The sequence below is a fragment of the Fulvia fulva genome, chromosome 7, assembly GCF_020509005.1.
Source record: "Fulvia fulva chromosome 7, complete sequence".
In the NCBI taxonomy this organism is placed as follows: domain Eukaryota; kingdom Fungi; phylum Ascomycota; class Dothideomycetes; order Mycosphaerellales; family Mycosphaerellaceae; genus Fulvia; species Fulvia fulva.
Genome location: NC_063018.1, coordinates 2442165 through 2466173, shown reverse-complemented (window position 1 = coordinate 2466173; position 24009 = coordinate 2442165). Strand labels below are relative to the sequence as shown.

At 50.5% G+C, this 24009-nt stretch overlaps 4 protein-coding genes across 4 annotated transcripts; all 4 read right to left on the bottom strand.

Annotated features, from left to right (window-relative positions):
* Positions 1 to 7986: 7986 nt before the first annotated feature.
* CLAFUR5_10303 (Neutrophil cytosol factor 2) lies at positions 7987 to 9678 on the bottom strand (the record flags this gene model as incomplete). Its single annotated transcript, XM_047909451.1, has 1 exon — positions 7987 to 9678. One exon carries the CDS (start codon positions 9676 to 9678, stop codon positions 7987 to 7989), a length of 1692 nt encoding a protein of 563 aa, XP_047764500.1.
* A 1259-nt stretch (positions 9679 to 10937) lies between these two features.
* On the bottom strand, positions 10938 to 12634 carry CLAFUR5_10302 (LON peptidase N-terminal domain and RING finger protein; the record flags this gene model as incomplete). Its single annotated transcript, XM_047909450.1, has 2 exons — positions 10938 to 10968; positions 11088 to 12634. The coding sequence occupies 2 exons, from the start codon at positions 12632 to 12634 to the stop codon at positions 10938 to 10940; spliced, it is 1578 nt and encodes a 525-aa protein (XP_047764499.1).
* Positions 12635 to 13725: 1091 nt separating this feature from the next.
* On the bottom strand, positions 13726 to 15310 carry CLAFUR5_10301 (Cytochrome b2, mitochondrial; the record flags this gene model as incomplete). The annotated part of the gene is made up of 2 exons (XM_047909449.1): positions 13726 to 15134; positions 15187 to 15310. 2 exons carry the CDS (start codon positions 15308 to 15310, stop codon positions 13726 to 13728), a joined length of 1533 nt encoding a protein of 510 aa, XP_047764685.1.
* Positions 15311 to 16390: 1080 nt separating this feature from the next.
* Positions 16391 to 23308, bottom strand: CLAFUR5_10300 (General negative regulator of transcription subunit 1; the record flags this gene model as incomplete). The annotated part of the gene is made up of 2 exons (XM_047909448.1): positions 16391 to 22266; positions 22330 to 23308. The coding sequence occupies 2 exons, from the start codon at positions 23306 to 23308 to the stop codon at positions 16391 to 16393; spliced, it is 6855 nt and encodes a 2284-aa protein (XP_047764498.1).
* Positions 23309 to 24009: the final 701 nt, after the last annotated feature.

Below are 24009 nucleotides of genomic sequence, written 5' to 3'. Positions count from 1 at the left end.
GGGGTCTATTACGCTTTAGGCCGCCGCTATAGCTATAGCTATAGTCGTGCCCTCTCTCTACGCGCTACCGGTCGAAGGCGTATCGTAATCGCCTAGTACGCCGCGCGGATATTACTCTCTACCTTACTATTCGTCGTCTATAGCGTATAGCTTATAGCGAGCTATCGGAGGTAGAGATCTAGTAGCGCGATCTACGTACCTGCCTCTAGGATCTATATCGGTATAGTACGATATACCCCTATTACTTTACGGAGGTATTCGGTCTATACGTTTTAGATCTATTTTAGCTAGCTAGTCGCGTAGGATAGATACTAGACTAGCGCCCTAAAGGTAATTACTAGCCGGACGATAGAGCTATATAGCTAGCGTACCTTTATAAAGGCTACGCCCTACGTAGAGACCGCGAGACGTATAACTAAGGCCTTATTCTAGTCCCTATACTACCGGAGTTACTTTAGGTAGGCGTACTACCGGAGCTATATATCTACTTAGAATCCTAGGACCCGGATAGATAGCTACGGAGTAATCTAGCTTCCGCCGGTTCCGGCCTCGATAGTAGCCTAGAGGTTATACTTCTTCGGGGTCCTCGTAAGGTAGATTATCTAGTACTTTTCGGATATAAAGACCGCCCCGTACCGCTCCGCCTAGTCGTTATATACCTCGAGCGCCGCTTCGAGTTAGCGATAGTTAGTTTCGGTTAAGTCGCTATATATTAGGATATTCGTATCGTTAATAAAGCCTATATAGGAGTTAGTACCGCCGGCGCTACCCCTAAGTAGCGGTAGGAGTATAGAGGCGAGGAAGAGGAAGAGGATCGGGAAGAGCGAAGAGCCTTACGGGATTCCCGTTTCCGTAGGCCGTATATAGGGTTTACGCTACTCTCTAAGGATAAGCCTCGTAGATCGGTTAGTAAGAAAGGACAAGACGAACGCGACGAGCTAACTAGGTATACCTTTCGCCCGGAGGTTATAAAGTAGTCTAGTATAGAAGACCTTATCGAACGCCTCTAAGATATTAAGTAATAGTAGGGTAGCGACCTATTATCGGCGTATTACCTATATTATATAGACCTACTTCGTAACGAGTTCTAGGGCCGTTATAGTAGACCGCCCTATCCGGGCTCCTATCTACTCGGCCGGGAGGAGCTAGTACTCCTTAGCTAGCTTAGAGATACGGTCGGCCGCGATACGCTCTAGCGCCTTCCCGATCGTACTTAGTAGAGCTATTAGACGGTAGGCCTTCCCGACGTCGTATCTAGCCTTACCCTCCTTACGGAGGACGACTATACTCGAGTACTAGAAAGGATCGGTACGTAGGACTACCGGAGGTATATTATAAATAGCTCCGCGAGGTACGGGGCGAGCGTCTAGCGGTAGTATTTAAGGAATCGGTTCGGGATCTTATCCGGTCTAGGGGCCTTATCTAGTAGCGCTACCTTTAGTACTATTAGTACCTCCGCCTCTATTACCTCTTAGCTAGTCTCGAGCTCTATTAGGTATATAAAGCCCTCGATATCGTCGAGCTAAGCTATAACCGGAGGAGGGAAGAACGCTTCTACTAATACGTCGGCTCTACCTTACTAGGTTTCCTAGAGGATACCTTATCTATTATAGATAGGCGGAAATTATAGTAGTAGCGGCGGTATCCCCGGCGTTCTTGTACGCGCCTACTTAGCGAGCCTCTAGACCTTACTCTAGTCTCCTATAGCTTCCCTAATAGCGTCGCGCTACGCGATATTACCCTAGCGCCGGATAATCCTACCCTTCTCGTTATCTAATCGGCGGTATCGGGCGTATATAGCGTCCTATTTCGTCTCCTTCTACTAGCGCCTCCCCGCTACCGTAGAGCGGACTACGTCTACGTATTTCTATAACTAGGCTAGCGACGCGTACTTAGAGTATCGGGCTTAGAAAATCCTATTCCGGATTACTCCCGCGATATACTACTATAGGTTCTCTACTACCGCGTCGAGTTCCGCCTCTAAGTAGAGGGGTATTAGTAGTAGAAGGGCCGTTATTCGTTCCTTTAGGGCCTTATTAACCTCCTTCTAGTCTATACGCTTCTACTAGGGCCGCGGTTCGAGGGCTAGTAGCGCTTATAGGTATACTATATCGAACGTCGTACGGATAGTAAGATAGTCTAGGTAGCCGGTATCGAGTTCTAGGTCCGTATCGTAGAAGACTATCCGCTAGGCTAACTATTAGGTCGCGAAGGTTAGGTTAAGCGTCTAGGTCGTATTTTGCTATTAGTACGTAACTATATCTACTAGGAGTACTAGGTTAAGGCCGGATACTTCTATTAGGCCGATAAGTATATTAGCGGCGGTATAGGCCGAGAGTACGCTATCCCCTCCCTATCTCGGATAGTAGAGGTTAAGGTAACCGATTAGGATATATATATTAGCGTCCTCTTAGAGGGCTCCTTAGAGCTAGTAGAGAGTAGCCGACTAGCTATCGTCTTCTATCGAGCCCGGTATAGAGTACTAGTTATAGGCGTTATAGATAACTACTATTTTACCGTTAGTAAGGCGTAGCTATAGCGAAGCTACGTCGCTAGAGTAGGTATAGGTCGTCTACGTTATTATCGCGATTTCTTTACTTACGTAGAAGTAGACCCGTACTACCGGCTAGTTACCTTCGGAGACTACGAGGTAGTATCTCGGGTCTCTAAGTATCGTCTTCCCGTTCGTCTACTATTCCTAGATAGCGACTACGTAGTATCGGCTATAGTATAGGAGGCTAAGTAGCGGCTTCTAGGCCTTATCCTTACTCTTATTAGCGTTATACTATACGATAGTTAGTTAGGTAAGCGTATTATTTATAGTTAGACTATTATATTAGCTATAGTTCTCCGTTATATCTCCGCGGTTAGGCCGCTACCGCTACCGGGGCTACTAGTAGGGGTACGTTACCTCCGTAAGGGCGGAATATTATCGTATCGAGGCGCGTCTATCTAGGGGCCTAGGCCCGGAGTCGGTAAGCGCTAGTCGACCTACTCTATATACTAGGCGTCTATCGCCGTTCGGTCGCCTCTTCTTACCCCCTTCTATAACTAGCTAGAAACCGTCGGTATCGACCCTCGGTTAGTATAATACGGTCGCTATTTCTCCTCCTACCTATCGTACGCCTAGGCGCGCTCCTACCGCCTACTCCGCCGCCTACCTCTTTACTCTATACTTACCTATCTACGCCTTATAGCCTCTACCGTAGTTAGCGTACTTACTTATCTCGGGTTAGGGGTAGTCGCGGATATTATACGCTATCGTATAGTAGCTATACTAGGTCTCCCGTCGATAGTATTTTATAGTATACCTAAATCTCTAGTACCGGAAGTACTAGGTTACTATATAGGTATAGTTATACTTCTCTATATATTAGTACGAGTAGGTAAGGACTAGTCCCTTCTCTACGGCTTAGGCCCTCTAGCCGTTATACTTAAACGCGATTACGAGCGACGAATATTTCCGCCCTATTCGTTCCGGCTTCTTTATCTAGTACGCCCGGATAATAACGAGGCCTAGGATAGTAGCCTAGTTATCCTTCGCGATTACCGCTCCTATCGCTACCGGGCTAGTATCCGCTAGGGAGGTGTCGACTAGGGCACTATATATAAGGACCTAGTATACTAGCGCGACCGGTATTACGCTCTTCGTATTTACTATCTCGACCGCCTAGGCTACGTTCTATAGGAGCGTTAGTCTCCCTACTATAGTTACGAGCGTATATAGTATATCTCCGCTCCTTAGCTTCTAGGCTACGATAATGTCCTATTTACTAGCCTAGCGTACCTACTCTACGAGGCGTTAGTACGAGAGTACCGCTACCCGCTCTCTTTCTTCGGGGTTATTGATATATATTATAACCTCGCGCTAGATTAGCCTAGCGCGGTACGTTAGTTACTCTATAGCTACTATAGCCGCTTAGGTATATATCGCCGGCCTAGCTCTTCTAAGCCGTTAGATCTCCCGTAGGAGGTCGGCGTTCGTTACGTCTTTTACTAGCGCTAGCATCTTTATAGCCCGTAGTAGCTCCTAGATTACTTTAGCTAAGCTCTCGAGGAGGCTACGGATCGCGCGTTCGTAGGGTAGATTAGCGTTTACGAGGGTCGCTATAATTTCGTATATAATAGCGATATATTCTACCGTTTCTATACTATATTTCGTATACTAGTCCTTTTAGTTAGCGGCTTGTAGTTACTATAGTCGTTATAATAGTTAGTCGCTATCCTCCGCTTCTCCCGGCCGCGTTGTCGCTCCGTACGTCGCTCTTTATCCTCCGCTATTCGATAGTATTATCGGTATATATAAAAGGGCCCTATCCTATCGAGTTAAGGGCGCTCTTTACTCTTACGACGCTATCGCCCCGTCGTATATCATTTTTCCCCCTTTTCTTAATTAATGTACTATTTATATAGGATAATACTACTTTCTAGAAAGATAATATCTATTAAGATATAGTATCTTAAAGGGAGTTAATAATTAGGAAGTGATCTAGTAGCCTAAGGCATCTATAATGACTCAGCTTATAGGGAGATACCTTCTCTCCCCTTTAGCTTAGATAGATATCTAACACAATTAACATATTAGTTCCTAATATGTTGCTATATACTCGTACTATTAGTTAGTTAAAGATTCATCTCTTACTCCACTCCGCTACTATTAATCCGAACCTGTTTAACAATATCTAATATATTTAGAAGCGCTTATTCTTGGTTAGTAAGTATTACCTTCGGTATAGGTAACCTACGCTCTTTAAATCGAGCTCTAAGCTATAGTAAATAGGGGATATAGTACTTCTTCTTTATACCGTCTAGTAGGTAAATTAGGACTAGTAGGGTATTATTTATTAGAATCGCCAAGACTATATTTAGAAGTTTACGGTTATAGATATTAGTCTTTAATATAACGTCTATAAGTAGATAATTAGGTACTTAGTTATAGAGATCTAAGTAGTCTGAATAAGTAATATCTATACTATATAACTAGCCCTTATTATTACGAGCTCTAGTAAAGGTGTCGTAATTAAGATTAAACCCCTTCTCTTAGAGTAGTAATATATAACGCTATACTTATATCTTTAGGCTTTAAGCGCTAAGGTAATACCGCTACTTTAAGTTAGAGATATTAGTCTTATTAATAAGAATACTTAGGTAGTATCTATCTACCTAGGCTTTAATCTAAGCTAGACAAATACCTATCCGTAAGAGCCCTTTAATCTATTTAAGGACTTTAGTAGTACAAAACTTTACTTAATCTCTAGGTAATATAATAGGCTCTAGAGGTAGATAACTATACTTAAGGTATTTACTAGTAGATTCTTAAGAAAGGCATAACTTATAGTACCCTATTACTTATCTATTAACAATAACTAAGGATAGCTCTATAATAACAGTAAATATCTTCTAGAGATATCTATACTTCGAGCTCTTATACTTACTTAGATCAAGAGCCTATCTAGCTTATATTTACTTATTAAGTAGACCCTTACGGTAATACCGCACTTCTAGCTTATATCTATTACTAGTAAGCCTATTATTGTCTATCTTCTTCTACTTCTATTTCTTAAGATTGAAGCCCTATACTAAAGCCTACCTATTAAGCTAATCCTATAAGTTATTAAATAAGTCGAAGTTACGGTAGCGTAGAGGTAGTATCTCTAGAGGACTAGGCTCTATTAGATTATCGTATTTAAGTATTAGATAATATAATACTAAGCGGTATTTTAGATAGGTATAAATGTTACGGTTCACCTCGTAAGGCTACACTTAGTATCACGTGACCTAGTACGCTAGCGCGCCCGGACTCTAGACCCTGACCTTAATGTTTACTTTATCGCGGCTTCGCGACTTTCTTATCTTCTCTTCTTTATAGAACTTATTCGATTCTAAGGTATTGATACGTTCACGCCCTGTCTTACGCCTTGTCCGTGTTAATAAAGCTCTCGATAGCTAAGTTTAAGAGCCTTCGAGATAAGTATCGAGACGGGTATTATATAGAGTATATAGTAGGTATTATAGATATTATAGGTACTAGAATACGCTAAGTTAGATATATAGCCTTATTATTATATAGTAGATTACGCTCCTATTAAATCTAAGAGCCTATAGGTACTATAGTAGGCTCTATAGTATATTATTATATATATAAAAATAAGAGATACGTAAATCTCGATACGTACGTATAAAGCTTTAGTAGAGCTCTTACTAAAACTCTATACTAAAGCGTTAATACTAACCTCTTAGTAATATAATTAAGTAAAGAGTAGCTTAGAGAGTATACGAGAGTAACCGAAGCGAGCTTACGAGCTAAAGGGAACGAAGTATATCCGGAAAGCGCCCGTAGCAATAACTATAATTATAACGAGATTAAGATATAGCGGTACTATAGCTACTCGTCTATATAGAGTTAAGAGAGAATTTAGAGTATACGCTCTTATTAGTTAAAAAGAATCTAGAAATTTGTAATTAGCTACGTATAAGCCCGCTAGCGGACTTATACCCCTTCTCGGTAAAGAACTTTAAAATCTATATATAGCGACCTTATACTTAATACAACAATACGTATAGTAATATTATAGCTTTAATATAGAGCTAGCTAGAAAGAGCGACGTCGAAAGGTTACGCTATAAAGTATACAAAGTGTCGGAGATACGGCGCTATTAATACGGGCTTATACCCTTTACGCCTCCTCTTAAGACGGTTACCGGCTCTCTAGTACTATATTTTATATTTCTACGTAATATATATATATATAGAATATAGAAATAGATAGCTACAATAATAATAGGAAAAGAATCAAGTTAATACGAGCAATATTAGTAGTAGTGGCTATAAATAGCCGCCAGGGTGCGGTGACCGCCGGGGTGCGGAGAAGTGGCTAGCTTCGTCCGAGATGCTGGTCCGGCGGCGACAAAGATCATGCCGACCGGTGACTTCATCTCTCGGGCAAGGACAGCTCTGAACTTCCGCTTTCCGGCCGCCGCCAGCTCGCACCACCCGATGAGCAGACTTCTTTCTCGTGCGTACACGGCTGCTCGTAAGTTTGCGAGTTACCACCATGGTGTCTGAGGTGTCCTATTCGCCCCGACAGCACAGCAGTCAGCAGGCCCCGCTGATCAGAGGGCTCGCGCCTTTTGCGATGGAAGGATGCACAGCACACTGCTGAGCGATACTCGGCGAGCGACGCGAGAAACGATGTGCGAATCTGCAATTCTCGGGAGGAAGAGCAGAAGCAGAGGCAACGTCTTACCGCTCGCGGCATGCCACGCGAGACACATGCTGCTGCATACAGCTGATGCTGACTGCCCATGTCTCTACTGCTCGGTGATAGTGCCGGAGAACCGAGAGTCTGCATAATCAGATTTCGGTATTGGGTAGGTGTGTCTGCTTGCAAAGCGTGTGATCAGCAACTACTTGGAGGGGCAGTCGTCTGTATTACGGACCGCCGACTGGGACTGCTCGCTCCCTCGCTCGCTCGCCTGTAGATGGCCTGAACGAGCTCTCAGTCTGCCAGCGAAGCCGTTCATTAACGGGTGAGTGTAGTTGATTACGCCCTCACACGCTACCATGTACACAGCATGCAAGGCAGCCACTCCATATCGCGCTGTCGTTTGCAGGCCACAAACGGCAGTACATCAAACGTCTCATTTACTTGAACGACCCTAAGCTGATGGCGGCCTGATCGATCACGTTCTGGACTTTTGGTGAAACATCGCTTGCTCTTCGATGTACTCTCTGACAACGCTCTGCTGCAAGGCCATGTGGTGATCATCAGCAGGATCCGCCTTACGAAGTGCCTGCCTACGCGAGATGTGAAGGAGGAGTCAGAAAGGGTTAACGGCTTACTCTGGCAAGACGCCTCGCTGTCCTCCAGCACGCATCTATCTTATGCGTAGAATATGCAATATATGATACAAATGCTTGCACATGTAAGTCATCAATCAGAGGTCCCGCCAGGCAACATGCTCCGCCAAAGGTGTCACATCTTCATCAAGAGATTTCCTGTACCCAAATCTCCATCTTCGCCATATCTGCCATATCCTTCCTAGCAGCAGCCTTACACATCCCCATTGCCATCTCCAAATCATCCTGGTCCCCCATCGTAATCATATCCCCCTCCTCATCCTTCATCTTCAGCTTATACCCACCCTTGATCGAAAACTTCGCCCGTATCTGCTGCGAGAATTCCTCGAAACTCACAGATGGCGTAGTCATGACATATCTCAAATCCTCCGCATGCACCTTAACCCTCACCTTCCTCACCTCCGGCGCACGCCTCGATTGCTGCGAGGGATGCCGTTGATGTGAAGAATACACGCCTTTCGGCGGCACAATCTCAAACGCCAGCGGTGAAGTGACAGAATCCGACGGACTGTAATTCTCACCCTCGCCCTCTTCCTCCTCAATCGGGACGGGCTGGCTCCGATGTGCACTGGATCTTGACCGCTGATTAATATGTGCCTGTGCTGATGTGATAGTGTGGTGTTGCGATGCCTTATCACTATACGCTGCGATCGGGTCTTCCTCGATCCGCACTTCCGGGATGTGCCGGTCTCGATTACTGTTTTGGCTGGATCTCTGCGGTTCGCGTTCGCGATCACGATATCTGCTTTCTTGCGATCGAGTTGAGCTGCCTGAGAATTCTCGTCGCATGGCTGGGCGTTCAGACTCCGACCTTTTGGGTTGTAGCCGAGGTCGCTCTGATGCTCGTTCGGCGGCGGATTTCTGCTCGAACGCCGCGACGCCGAGTTCGAGTCGGAGAGGTTTTGCTGCCGGTCGCGCTTGTTGGAGACTGGATTTTGTGGATCTGTTGGATCTGTCTGAGTTGCTGCTGTCTGTGGATATGCGTCTGCCGTGTGCTGAGTCGGGTCTTTCGAGCTCTGGTGGTGGAGTTGGAGGGAATACTTGGCGATGTAACGGAGGCTCAGATTGCTGTCTCGTCGATCTACTTCGTAGGTCTGGTCGAACGAGGTTCAATGCTGCGTAGGACAGCTTCTCGCCAGGTCTGTCGTCAACGCCCATCGCCGCAAGCGCTGCCTGTCGTCGTGGATTGTTGTGCTGTTGGTCCTGCGTTGCGACTAGTCTCGCCTTGCCAAGGTAATCCTTCGTCTTGAGGTTCTTAACCTTTGCTTCATTCGGTCGATACACCACTCCGACAGGTATCGAGAAGACTGTGTACCCTTCTGCTTGCTCTCTGATGGCCTCGTCTATCACATCATGGTCTGGTACCATCTTCTCCCGTGTCGCAAAGATCAGGTCTTGCATACCGGCATCCTTCTGTTGCAAATAGATATAGCAAAGACCTCGATTGAATAGCACTTCGCAAGAGTAGAGCTTGAACTTCAGGCCCAGTTGTTCGTAATCGATGTTGTTGTTTCCGCGCAGGTACAGCAGAGTGTCATTGAAGTTGGCCAGCGCTTCCTCAAAGTCACCCATGAGAAAGTTGCTCACGCCCTGCTGGAAGTACGATATGGCGAGGTATTGGTCCAGCTGGACAGCTCTTTGGTAACATTCTACAGCCCTGGTATGCTCTCCCAAGGTGGCATGGATGACTCCGCAGTTGAAGAGGATCTTGGACGTGTCGGCGATCTGCTCGAAGCATTTGATGGCATTGTCGAACTCGTTGTTGTCGTATGCTGCCAGCGCAGCGACCCAAGTCTCAATCTCTTGCTTGAGCGACATCGCGGCCTTCTCTTGCTACCTCACAGCGCGATGCGACTACACTGCAATGCGATCGTCCTCTGGGATGCGTGGTCGACTCCGGATCTCGGTCCGTACTGTCCACCAGAGGGGTTGGGGTAGCGTTACACCAGCGGAGGGTACTCGGGGAAGGTTGGCTCGCGCATTGAAGATCCAGGAGAGGGTGGATCAGAGAGACATGAACAGCACAGCACTCCAGGGACGCTGCATCGATATAGCAGCATAACACCACAGCCCTCTAACATGGTGCGCGCCTAACGAATGGTCGAGGGCCGAAGGTGGCTTTCACCTCCTTCACTGGCCAAGCCGCGAGATCACAGCGACGAGACCTTGGGCCAAGCTCAAGTGCCTTCTGAATGGATCCCGAGGCGCCTTTTCCAGCAAGAAGGTCGGCGCGTACGTGACGAATCAAGGAAGAGTCGGGCAATTGCTCCGTGCGGGCAGCAAATCATCTTTCGCGGAAGGCTCCCAAGACTTCATCCGAACCACATTTGGAGAGGCGGGTGGCCGGCCACATGCCTGCCATGCATATGTTTCCACGTTCTGGTCGAGGGAGAAGGAGGGTGTGGCTTGCCATTGCACTTGTGAATGGTATATAGCTGGCAGCACGCGGCAGCGAATGTACGCCAAAGCACGCGTGCGAAAGATACCTCTGTGATGGGCTTTGCTGCGAGTGATCTCTCTCTTGTTACGGTGAGGGTGGCCCAGATGTCAAGGAGATGCCAACGTGCTTGCCAATAATTCGCTTCTGCATAACTGTACGAGACTGCCATGAGCAGAGTCGTGCATAGACAGCACATTGTCATTCGTCTGATCAGGAATAGACACACAATTCAGAACGCATTTTCGCATTGATTGCATCACTTTTAACTTAGGTCGCTGGATATCATCTTCCCATCGTCCCCTTTCCCGATCATGCCGCTAATACGGCTTGGATCTTTCCCTGATCAAACACAAAAACTCCATTTCGATGCATTCTCCGCCACCAAGATAGCGTGGCTCCCGCTCTATGCGCCAGCGCCGTGCTTTCCCAAATGTACAAAAGTCCAAGTGTGCAGATGTGGCATGATCCTCGTGGAGCATAAGAAGTTGCACAACGGTCATTGCTGCTGATGTTGTTGCTGCTGCGAGCTAGAGCGAGTCCAGTGTAGTACGATCGCCAAAGGTAAGAATACAGTCGGTCCGAGATAGTGTAACGCGGCACGGAAGGAGTACGAATGGTACCTGACGATCGCGTCAGTCTACAAGATTCGGCACGAATTCGATTGGTACCTGACAGGCGTGTCAGTATCACAGGACCACCGGCCCAACCCTTCAGTGCAGCCAGTCAGCACGGATGCGACGGAGAGACGTGCAAAGGGCTGGTTGTAGGTGCGGTTGGTGTGACTTACCATCTTTGTGACTCGATCCTACGAATCCAGATAGTGGTGATCTTCAGTCGTTCACGCACTGTTCGTGTGCCTAGGAGTTTGTATTTCTCCTCTTCCGATATTGGCAGGACGCTAGCGAACCAGTATGGAAATAGTGCAGCATCGTCCGGCGGTTGTCCATGGATGTCGAGGACTCGCTGTTGAAGCCAGTTCGCGCTTCTGGCCTGCATCCTCTCGACAAACTCCTGGGCGACATGAAGCAACTCCTGTGTGGACATGTGGTTGATTTGAGCCGCGAGGTCCTCGTCTTCTTCGACCGGCAGTGATGTCTCTTCTGCCTCTATGCGTTCCTCTTCGGCTAGATTGAAGTCGTCCAGGCGTTCTACTGTGCCTACAGTATACCCGTCCAGAACATCGTGCGACTTTACGCGGAAGCGGAAGAGACCACGAGTCTCTATCAAACTGGTACCGTCGGCCAACAGCTGTGCGTGAATAATTTCCAGCATGGTCCCGTACTTGTAGAAGTGGACAGTGCCGAGGTCCTCTTGAGGCTCCCCATAGCGATTGTACATCAGCAAGCCAAATTGTCGGTTGGTTTCTAGAGCTCTTCTAAGCATCAGCCGATATCTCGGCTCAAAGATCCTCAAGAACGTCGGCTGATCAGGGAATCCGAGGGTACAGACGAAGAGTGGTACGTTCTGGTCACCTTCTGCGCCACGTTCCTCAAGCAGAGATGCTTCAGCTCGCGCGGCGACGACATCTGGACACAAACCGTTCAACAGGTCCACGAGTGTCTTGTTGCTCGGCTGTCTCATCAACGATGGCGGTATGGCTAGTCCTCTCCTGCAGACGGGACAATGCAAAGAATGATCCAGTACGCGGGCAAGACACTTACGGCATAAAGTATGCCCGCAGAAGGTCGTCACTGGATCGAGCATGAGAGAGTAGCAAACTTGGCAGTCAACCTCTTTTTGAGTCGTTTCGAGAAGTTCCCGCAATACGCTAATTTCCAGCGCTTTCGTGCCGCCATCCGTGTCCATGTCGTCAGGGTAGAGCACATCGGCGTTGTATTGCAGCTTCCCTTGTGCAGCCAGCAAGAAGGTGGCGACTAGTCGAGAGCCAGAGTGGTCCAATTGCTGTGGCTTCTCAGAGGAAGGCTGCGAACTGACAACTTCGTCCCATCGCACATCTTCTTCCTGCAGGACTGGCACAGTCTCAATCATGGAGCTGTGCCTTGCGATCACCTCTGATATCGACTCCATAAGCTTTGTTAAAGTGACATCGATGTTGCAATCAGAAGCAGGGTGTTCTGCCCCACAGTCTTCAAATGGACACTCGAATCCTTGACGTCGTCCTGGTAGGTCTGGATATGAAATGTGCTCGCGTTCGTGGGCCTCCGGCAGGCATTTTCGACATAAGGAGTTGCCACAAGGCAGCGTGACCGGATTCCTGAATGGCTTGGAGCATCTCGTGCATTGCAACAGTCTGACCAACTGCCTGGCATCCTCATACGCTGCTAAGGCCAGGGGTGCTTTGGTCTTCTCCAGTATACCGCCATGTTGGCTCATCAATGCTTCTGACCACCCCGCCAGGCTGGACACTGGGTCGACTGACGTCGATGTGTCTGGGTCTATTCCCTTCTTCTTGTGCCACTCATATGTCAACACTATAGCGACCACACTCCTCCATGTATTAGCGACTGCAGATTGGCCAGAGCGAGAAGACTGTCGTGTCTCGGTGATCCTGTAGTGCTCGGACGCGGTGCTCTTCGATGACGTCGTGCGCTGGATGATCGAAGATGGGTGAATGGGCGATTATGTGGGAGCAGATCAGGCACCAGCGAGGATCAGTAAATGCGCGCACGGTAGGAATACGTTGTAGAACAGAGTATGTATGCAAAGTATGTGTAGAGAAGCAGAATGTACTAGGAAGAGAGGTCCGTTTGGAGGCAAATCGCGGTCATAGAGTGTCCGCAGTGTGCCCTCCCACCCCAGCTGCTGTCATGCAGAAGACGGATAGCAGGGATCATCAGTACTCGGCGACGCGGCTTCAACACCAGTCGACAGATCATCGACTGGATGCGACAAGCTCAAGACAAACAACCATCTACATCCTGCCGGTAGCATAACCATGGTGCCCTATTCGCCATCGCCGCAGCCTGCACATGTTGTGTCCTCTACGCGAACCAAGAATCGCTCGTTTGCCGTGGCCCGTGATGGCACAGTGATTGGCGCGGATTAGCGAGCAGTCTAAAGACGTCGATGAAGAGCTGTGAGGATCGAAGCATCGGCTGTGGGCATCGCAGCATCGGGCATTTGGTGTGCAGTGGCCCCGAATGGTCAGTGATGCTGCTAATATAGTCATGTCTGGTATGTTGTTGTACCAGGGCGGCGACGCGTTGTTGTCTGTGATATCACGAGTTTCCGGTAGTCTGGCTTCAAGTAGAATGAATGATCGATGTTGTTGCTGAGTCTGCGAGGAAACACATCGGACCTGGAGGCTGGAATTTCCGACACCTCGGTCTTGGCGCTGCCTTCCAGAAGGCAAGTGTTACATCTCCTTCGGGTAGCACACTTGCTGCCAGCTGGTAACAGTCGTCACAGACAGAAAGACATCATGTAATACAGTGTATACAAACGCTAATATCATCAAACCCCACCTACAACTTAGCCTTCTGCTCCCACACCGGCGACCTGGGCCCGATCATAGGGTCATACGACTCCAGCGACCTGATATCGGATGGCACGCCAGTTGTGTGCATGCTCAAAGCCCGCGTGTCCACAAACTCCGGCCCCAGCTGGCTGACATCGTTGCATCCTATCAGACGCATGTTCATCTCCATCTCGTCCTTGAGCAGCTGCATAGCACGATCCACACCTGGAAGTCCGTAGGCACTCATGGCGAACAGGAAAGGTCGACCAATGCCGACTCCAGTTGCACCCAGGCAAAGAGCCTTGATGATGTCTGTCGCTCTTCGGACGCCTCCATCGATGAAGATCTCGATCTTGTTGTCAAGACCCAGTCGCCTCAGCTCTGGCATGACTTCGGCGAGAATTTCGATACCAGAGCGAGCAGTATCCAGCTGTCGACCGCCGTGGTTGGAAAGAACAACACCTTGGACACCAGCAGCAATAGCCTGGATGACATCTTCCACTCTCTGGACGCCCTTGAGGATGATTGGCATCTTCGTAATACACAGGAACCACGGAATGTCCTTCCACGACAGAGCCGGATCGATGAACGAGGAAATCGCACGAGCAGCACCCTGTGATCGATCGACATTGTCGCCGCCAGTGTTTTGCACATTCGATCCAGTGTCGTCGAACTTCGAGCGCATATCCTTCTCTCGTCGTCCAAGCTGTGGTGCGTCAACTGTGATGAAGAGACCCTTGCAACCACGCTTCTCTGCATGCTGCACAATGCGCTTCGTGATCTCGCGGTCCTTGTTGACATACAGCTGCAACCATTGCACCTGATCGCCTTCCTTCGCATCCACAATCTCATCAAATGAGCACGAAGCCAGCGTCGGGATCATCTGAATCACATCATGCTTCTTCGCGCCCCGCGTAAGTACAACCTCTCCCTCGGGATTTCCAAGCTTGCCCAACGCCGTTGCCGTTACATAGAATGGAATCGAACACTTCGTCCCCAACATCGTCGTGCTCAGATCAATGTTCTCCACGTCCTGCAGAATCCTCGGCCGGAACCAAATCTTATGAAATGCAGAATGGTTCTCTCGCATTGTGATCTCATCGTCCGCGCCACTGGAGTAATATGCCCACGCCGTCTTCTTCATCACCCGTCGTGCTACAGCCTCGAAGTCCATGAGGTTGTAGCATTGCTCGAGGATTGGCATGTGCTTGATACGCTCTTGTCGCTCTTCCTCTTCTGGGTCAAATTTCTTCTCTTCTTGCTCAACGGTGCACATGTCCACCTCGCCCAGATGCTTCGATTTGTCCAAGAACTTGTCGAGGGTGTCGGGAGGGTGGATGGGTTCGTATTCTTCGGTTGCGTCTTTGCCGGCATACTTTAGGATGATCTTGGGGCCTCCGGGGTGTTCTGGTAGGACTGTGGCGAGCATGTCAGTTGGAAGCGACGCAATGGATCTGGTTTGACATACACTCCGTCACGTCGTATGCCTTGCCGTGGACAATGACCCAGCAGCTTTCACGATCATTGTGCTTTGCGATCTCCTCTCCAGTGAGCTTGGTCGCTTGGTCCTGCTTCGAGCCTTGGTGGTTCATGATGGTCGTCTTCTTCGTGCTGCTGGTCAAGGTAAGTAGCACAAGAGAGCTACTGATAGATGCAATGCAGCAGGTAGGGTACACAAGATCGAAGGAGGGGAATAACGAAGAATAGCAACAGGATGCCTCTCAGATCTTTAACACTCACAGACTTCAATGGCGTAGTGCATCCAGCCTCATGAACGGCCTCGTCCCGCGGCAGAGAGGCACGAGAGGCAAGACAGCAGGCCTGTTCTCGTTCTCCACTGCCCCGACCGAGATCCCCACACGTTGTATCGTGGCAGGTAGAACGACGAACCAATGACAGGAGTGTGATTTGATGGCCGCGTTCCGTTCGCGACCTCCGCAGTAGCCGCAGCTGGCTCGATACGGCAGATGAGAGCGACATCTTCACCATAACATCGGTCAAGTCCTGGAGCACCACAGACCGCAACGTCTGTACTCGCCTACAGTACCGCAACGCTGATCTGGGAGCTGTCGTCTGCGGGTCTCAAATTGAAGGAGACCGGGGCAATAGTGGGACTTTCTGAAGACGACACGAGAAGATAAACAAGCACTTTCGAAAGTATTTGTATCGCAGGGCCATTACTGTGGCGCTTCGATGGTCCAGGCTAGAATCGTCGTCATTGTTTGCTCTACTCACAGACTTCAGTACTGTCTCAGCATACGAGTGATGTCCGTGATAATTCGACCTGAACCTTCGGAGAGAACCTCTGCCTGCCACATTACAGATTAGAAATGTGCTCGAAAGTTCCATGGTGATGGAAGGTGGCTAGGGATATCACACAGACTTCATTCCCTCTTCACTCAGCACTATTCTACAATGCATCAAAGGTCGTGCCACTTCATCAACAGTAGGTAGTAAGTAGTCCACCCCCACCCCCATCCCGTCTTCATTCAAACTCCTCCCAATGCAATAACAACAGTAACAACAGACCTAGTACAGTGCTTCCTTCCCTTCTCGTCAAAATGAAGGGTCCTATAGCTAGAATTTTTCTTTCTCTGTCTCATCAAAATTACCACCTCTCTTTTTAGACAAGAGTCCACCCTCCCTTACGATGGAGCTGGGAATGATGCATCCTACATCACCCCACTCCATCCATGATCCTGCCTGTGAGCAAGTCCCACAAGCATGTGCTCGACCTGCGGCGCAGCCTTCATGAACGGCAGGTTCCAGAGGTCGTAGGTCTGGTTCTTCATCATCTCGAGGAGCATGACAATGATGCCCCAGGGGTGTGGTCGAGGTACGGCGCGCTCGCACAGCAGGCGCATGATCTGCTCCTGGAGTTCTGGGGAACCGATGCTGAACATGTGCTGTAAAGCTGTGGAGAAGTAATGTGTGTGGGCGTTGATGTACCTCACCTGGTTGGCCATCGCGGTGATCAAGTAATAGCGAGCCTGCTCGCGAGATTCACGTAGAAGTCGTTCGAGAAGTCGTGCTGGTGCAGCTGCGGAGGAGAAGACCGAGGATGCGGACGTGGCGTGGACGCCGACGTAGAGAACGAGCGCGTTAACGAGGATGGCGCTCGTCTGGCCGTCTGATCGGTCAACGGCAGACACGATGGTTCCGAAGTCTTGCTCGCTGATATCGCCTCCTTCGCAGATGCGGTCGATAGCTGTTCTGATGCCCGCTTCATCCAGCACGTTGCTCATGGTGGAGTGTACGGCTGGTGCCTGACGGACTTGTTCCAGTCTGTTGATCTTGAGGCCTGGCGTGAATGGGTCTGGCTGATCGTTGTAAACAGTGCGCGGTGTTGCACTGTTGACGATGTTGAGCAGTTGCACACATTGCACGGGAATACTGGCATCCAATTGCATGTGGTTCTCGATCAAGAATTCTGGGAAGTCGTGGTGCAGCATGAGGAAGAAGCGGATCACACCTCTGTAGTAATCCAGCACGACAGCCGGAACATCTGACATGGACAGCAGATCTCCAAGGTTGACCAGCAGGATGTGCACAAGTCTGGTGTATGTGTCCCATCCTCCGTTGGTACGGCCTTGACCGTCCAGGAAATGGCCGAGGAACAAGCGGTGTCCGAGCAGCGACAGCCAACCATGCATAAAGCCTGGGAAGTATCTTGGCTGCAGTACTTGCAGCGCGTTGGCGAACTCGCCAAAGATGGCCTGCGACTGCTCGATGGTCAACTGCTGGCGATATCCATGAACCTCGCACAGGAATGTTGAGAACAGCCGGAAGTAGACCCTGCCATTGAAGCGTTCACGGTACCTCCTGTGGTGGTCGTTCATGATCAAGATGACCAGGCGAATAAGAGCTGCGAACGGCTTCGCCTTGTTCGCTTGCGGCTCGCCGTCGCTGGTGCTCTGGAAGATGACCATCATAGCGATCAGCTTGGCCAGCGCATCGATGTGAACGTAAGCTTGGTCCAAAGTGGCGTATGGCACGGCACTGATCCTGTCATACTCAGCGCACGACATGTCCAAGCAGGCACGGAAGAATTTGATGGCCTCCTCTTCGTGCGCGATCACGCCTCGATTATGAATCTGCTGCATGAAAGCGAGGTGGGTGCGGTCCGGCAGATCCTTTCTCTGCAGGCGCACCCACTCTTCGAAGATGTACTCATGTTGGTCGATCTTGTTGCTGTCGGACTCTGGACTTGGCATCCCATTGACCTGGTTGGCTGGAAGCTGAAGCTTGGTCATGATTTCGCGTCCAAGGTCGAGACCTGGCTCTTCATGAAGCCAGTTGCTCAGCGCTTCATAAGTAAGCACGAAGTCTGTGCGGAATGACATAGGGTTGTCCCCGAGCAGGAGCTCATCCACAATTTCCTTCAAAAATGGCAGAGCAACATGTCTCTTAGACTTGATCCCCTTGGCAATCTGAGTGTCGATGTGCTGCAGCTCCAACAGTCCCTCATTGTGCAGCGCGACAGTTGCTGCTGCGTTGTACATGTGATCATTGTCTGCGGTGGCGAGCTGCATGGTTATGTTCCTGCCGGCTGCAGTGGACATGCGGCATAATTGTGTAAGCAAGCGCACGAAGACTTCAACCTCGAGCCGCTTTTGTGCAGTGTTGTACACCACGTTCAAGCACTGCATGCCAGAGTTAACGGCAAGAGCGTCGAGTCCAGGAGCTCGTTCTATGAGGCCGACAAGTTCCCCATACACTCGTCGGATCGGCGCGCCTTCTCCAATCTCGCTGATGTGTTCCTCTGGAGCTTCTCTGGAAGTCTGCTGCAGCTCTTCTATGAGCTCCATGATGCGCTGGCCGATGTTGGGATTGTCCATGTAGCCATTGACGGCAGGACCAATGGTTCTTTGCTGTGTTGGTCGTGGCATTGCAGGAGCCTCTGCTGGGGTCTGCAGGCTTGGCAGATAGTTCTCAGGTAGCACGTCGGGCAATTGGCGACTACTGTCCTGTGAGATGCTGTTGGCGTGCACCGCAGGTGTCAATCTAGCGACGCGTCCAAATTCCTCGTAAAGAGCCAATTGCTGGCGATTGAGACCATTTTGGTCCTGTCGGTAAGGATCCGGTATGAGGGTTGCCCAGCGACTTACAGACTGCTGAGAGAACGGCTCGTTCGGTCGCTGCTCGTTGTGCTGTCTGCGATCCTCAAAGGCTTGCTGGAGCTGGAGATTGATCTCAGCCAGCGAGTGCTCCTCGGCCGCACGCTCGACTAGACTGCAGACAGTATCGATGTTGTCGTTCACAAACATGAGGATTTGTCCTTCAGGCAGCTGCTCAGGCAGAGACCTTGCCGCTAGAAGCCGGATGTTATTTGTGATGCTCATGCGGAGTGGTTCTTTGCAAGTAACCAAGGCCAAACTGCCAGAGAGCGCCCTCACCATGGTGTGGGCAGAATTCCGCATCTTGTCGACGTCACCTTCGGTGTTGAAGTCCTTCTGAATCAGCTCTGAGGTGGAGATCGAAGCTATCGTGACTGAGCGTTCCACGACAGGTGCAATGATTTCATAGATCGCTTGCTGCGCGGCGTTAACGAATATGCTGCGCATCTGCTGTTGAGTGATGGCTCCAACAGCTTGAGGAATCTGGAGCATCCCGCCGAGATCGGGGACTGCTTGAATTACTGCATCAGGCGAGAAGCGCTCGTTGGGACCACGCTTGGAGAGGCCCATGAGTGCCATGTCACCAAAGGCGTCTGGTCCATCGGGTACGTAATTCATCATCGCTAAATCGAGCAGAGGCCGAGACCGGATGGCCTCAGACATCGGAATCTCATTCATCTCCAGCTGAAACTCGCGGAACAACATTTCGATCTCGAACTTCAAATTAAGCTTGAGGTCCGTGGCGTGGTAAAGTTCGGCAAGTATGCTGAGAATCTCCACAATCCATGGATTAGGGGGTCGAAACACCTTGGAATGCGCCGCTTGGACGAGGGTCTTGCAGGTAAAGGGGATAGCGACGAGTTGTCGCTGAGTGTCGTATCCTTCGAGCAGCAGCTCTTTGAAGGATAGGTTTCGGTGTAGTATCGGCTGGTTCCGAGCCAAGGTGATTGAGCCCAGCCACACGGCAAGATTCTTCAAGGTCGCTCGCTCGTGCTGGTTGTCCATCGTTGACTGCGCGTTGATCATCTTCTGACAGCTCATGTAGGTCTCTCGCAGGACTTCCGCCCACAGTGGCTTCTGGTTGAATTTGTCCAACACGCTGAGATATAAAGACTGAAAGTTGGGCTGCGATTTCGCGAGCTCCTCCACGAGATAGTGAGCGAACCACGAGTGGTACTTATCCTCGAGCGCTGATTCGATTTCCTTAAACTTCTCTTCCAGGTTGCGCTTGGAAACGTTGTTGAGCACGAAAGTCACCTTGTCGGAGATGTCTTCGTTCGGGTCCTCGTAGAAGCTCTCGCGTAACGGCGGGTCGACCTGAATCGCCGTGAACGCAGGTATGGCAGCTTCTGCAGAGAAGTCGTCATCGACAACTCCATTAGTGATGCCATTCGCGCCATCGCCGTTCATGCCCAGATTTTCGTGCTGCATCTTCTTGACAACTGCCTCAGCAGCGGTCCAGACTTGTGTGCTGCGGAGGTTGGGAGTGTGAAAGATCCGTTCCGCGAGTAGCGGCCATTCTTTCAGTCTCGGAATGCAGTGGATCAGTGCTTGCAAGCCGAACTTGTACATAGGGTCCTCCTGGGTAGACTCTGAGGCTGCTTCTACCATCATGAAGATGGCAGCTTGCTCAGCGATGCCGAACAGCACATTCCGAGCGATGAGACCGCCAAACAAGACCGCGGTAACAGCTAGCGCCTCGTTGGGATACTCCCCAAAACAGCTGTACTCTTCGAACAACCCAAACAGCATAGCAGCAAACAGGTCTTGCTCGTTTGGGTCCTCTGATGTTTTGAGTCTGTTAAGCTCGGTCACGACGTCGTCAGGAGTAGTAGTCCCACTGTACATGAGCTTGTAGCGATCTTCCATCTCCTTCGTGGCGCTCTCGGGCAGTGCGTGACCTTGCTGACACAGAGTCTCAATGATCTCGTTGCGCGCATCATCTTCGCCATAATTGAACAGTCGCGGCCACGTTTGAAGGCACTGTTTCAGCAAGGTCCCGATCGTGTCGTCCGGCACATTCTCCGAGATGAGCAAAAGCAGTGTGTGCACAGTCTTGATGGTTAACGAGGTCATCGTAGGCTGTAGGTGCTCACGCTGAACGTTGTTTTCATCGTCCATCTTCATCTTGAGAAAGCTGTACAAGGCTCGTACGAATTCCAGAGGATTCATGCCAGCGATCAGTTGTTGCGCCCACTCTTCCAAATCACAGTGGCCCATACCGTGCGCGTAGGCAGCCAGATCGATGGCAAAATGGTTGTGCAGTGTCAGAAGATCGGCCAGCCAGCTATGCTCTTGGGCGTGCTCGTAGATCGGCCGTAGCAAGTTAAGCTCCTGCGCGTAGAACTCGACCAGTTTACCAGCTAACCAAGTCTTGTCGTGCTGCCATAGCGCATGCATCACGAAGTCGTAGTTCTCATGTCGCTTGAGTACGAACGGAAAGAGGAGCTGCTTGAGCGCCTGGTCCTGCAGGGGTGCCCATGGTTTGGGGATAGCCGACGCTGCGCAGACGAACACGGGCATGTTCTGGTTGATAACGGTATCCGGTATGCCAAGCATCTGAGCCACGCTGTAGCTTTCCTGCGAGCGGAATATCATGGAGAACAACGCCTGCGTAGCGTCTCGCGACACCAGAGGATGCCTGAGCGCCTGCTCTGCAAAGTCCTTGACGCTCTGTGATGCGGTCGCAAACTCGGTGAGCTCGAAGCACTGCCGGAGGTTCGGTATCTGACCAACGTCCAACTCTTCCGGTGTAGTGGCCAAGAATGCGACCACGAAGCTCAGTTGTGTTTCCTCATACTGCCATTGGCCTCCCCACATCAATTGGATGTCCAAATTGCTGTACTCTTTTGCAAGCGGCAGCAGCGCATTGTACAGCGCTAGGAACTGCTTCTTCGTGACCCTCAGGTTTTCTCTGTCGAAACCTTGCACCACATCCGTCCAGTCGATCTTGGCTCCTGCCCGGTGTAGTCGCAGTGCATCCACGAAGATGCCAGCATCATAGAGGTCTCCGCCCTGAACGATGACCATGAACAGGAGGGCGCTCGCGACCTGGTTGTATGATATGTCACGCGTCTCGACGCCCGCCAGCATGTCTCTGCACATTTCAATGCTGCTCGTACTGCGTGGTCCCGCTCTCTGCACGACTTTGGCCAGACGCGAGTCCTGAGACGCGAAGAGCTCATCGAGGAACATGGCCGACTCGACGGCGACTGGTATTCGTGTACGGAGGTGATTGATGTAACGTAATTTGATCGCGAGGAAGAGATTGTCGCGCTTCTCGTCCTCCAACTTCTCCGGTGGCTCGAGGACGGTGCGCTCGACAATCGTCGCCAGTACTAAAGGTGAATAGTCGGAATCGGGATCGGCGGACTGTGGCTGCGAGACGTATTGGAGGAAGAGCGGCCAGGTGGTCGCGATATGTTTGTCCGCTGCAGGAGTTAGCTTCCAATCAATACTTAGGCCGGATCACGGTAATGTCTGCTGGAACGTACCTTTTGCCCTTAGATCAGCCTTCAAAGCCGTCCTGCACGCAAGTGCTAGTGCTATCTGACTGAGTGCATCAAGCTTGAAGTGGCTGATGAGTTGTGGTAAGTCAAAGTCTCGGAACAGCTCGCCCTCGTTCGTGTCCAATGCCTGTGCAATTTTTTCGGCTTGCTGTGGCTCCTTTGCTATCTTCATCATCTCCTCACTGAACAGCTGGTAGCTTCCGGCATTGTCCTGTCCGGCTGGCGCAGCACGCGCATTGGGGAAGATCTGCGACGCGCTGCCTTGCAGCAGACGTCGGAGGTATATGCTCGAATCCATGCCGCTGTCATCGACCAGTTTCCTAACCTTGTCCGCCTGCGCCGTCCACTTCCCTCGGTCTGAGTCGTCCTTCAGCGTACTCAGGAGGATGTTCAGTTGGGTGACGAGCAGACTGCTGATCTGTGAAGATGATGCACTAGCGCTGCGTGGTGAGGATACGGGTGAGGCGACGCTGGTGGAGAGTGAGATGGCAGGTGAATGCCGCGGGAATCTGGTCGGCCCTCCGCCGGTGCTGCCACCTCCAGACGACAAGCTCGTGAGTGAGGCCGCAAGGCGAGGGCTGCCTGAGGACGCGAGCGTTCGCGAGCGTGTGCTGGCGAGGAATGGGTTGCTGTTAGATGTCGACGCTGTTGCTGGCGCAGTCGCGTGGTCTCCCCAGTTCAAGGAATTGGTCGATGAGACGGATGACTGTCGGCTGCGGATGTGCTGATTCGCGGCAACAGCAGCGATATTGTAGTGGGGTGTAGATGTGGATGCGGTGGGTGAGAGCTGTGTCCTGAGCTGCGGTGATGGTCGAATATGGCTCTGGAGGTGGTCGAGCGGACGGCTCTGAATCGGCGTCAAGCCAGATCCAGATCCTCGCTCGGATGTCCGTGCGGGAGGGAGTCTCGTGGAGAGCTCCGGTGCGTCGTCGTTGCCGCTGTTCGAGTGTTGCGGGTGGCTCATCGATTCGGCAGACGCATTGAAGCTCGTTGCCAGACTGGCCGTCTTATTACCGTAGAAATGCTGCTGTCCTTGGCATGTATGTCACCTGCATCATATGTTCTTGATGCAGACGTTGCTTCCTCTGCCAAGGAGTAGCGCCCGCTTCGTCCCGCACCTCCCTAGCTGCACCAAACGTAACTTCCTTCTTACCATGACACACATGAATGCCCTCAGCACATCCAAGGGCATGGTCTTCTGTTGATGCTACATGACACTGCGAATACGACTATAGAAAAGTACACTGTCCACCAGTATGGACCGACCGCCTCCACCTCGGACCTTAAGCATGGAGGAGTGGCATTCGGCCATATCCTCTCGAGCACGCCGTTCTGCTCCACACGAGGGATATTGTGGGATGAAGACGTGTACGTTTACTGAACTATCGACAATCTGCTATGATACATAACGAGTGATGAAGGTCAACCGCACGAACGCATCATTCATCAACACGGCCCTACAACGATCCACGGCAAATCCTTGCAACTCCAAGAGTCGGACATACCCTGCCTCAAGCTTCTAGACTCTCCTCGATCATGTGTGCTCCAGTAGACGCCCAAGGCTGCGTTGTGTGTCGGCCGACCGCCTGCAACACCTCGCAAAATCGGGTATCTCAGCTTCGCTGCTTAGCTTCTTCGAGTGCCGCTGCTTGAGCCTCTGCTGGT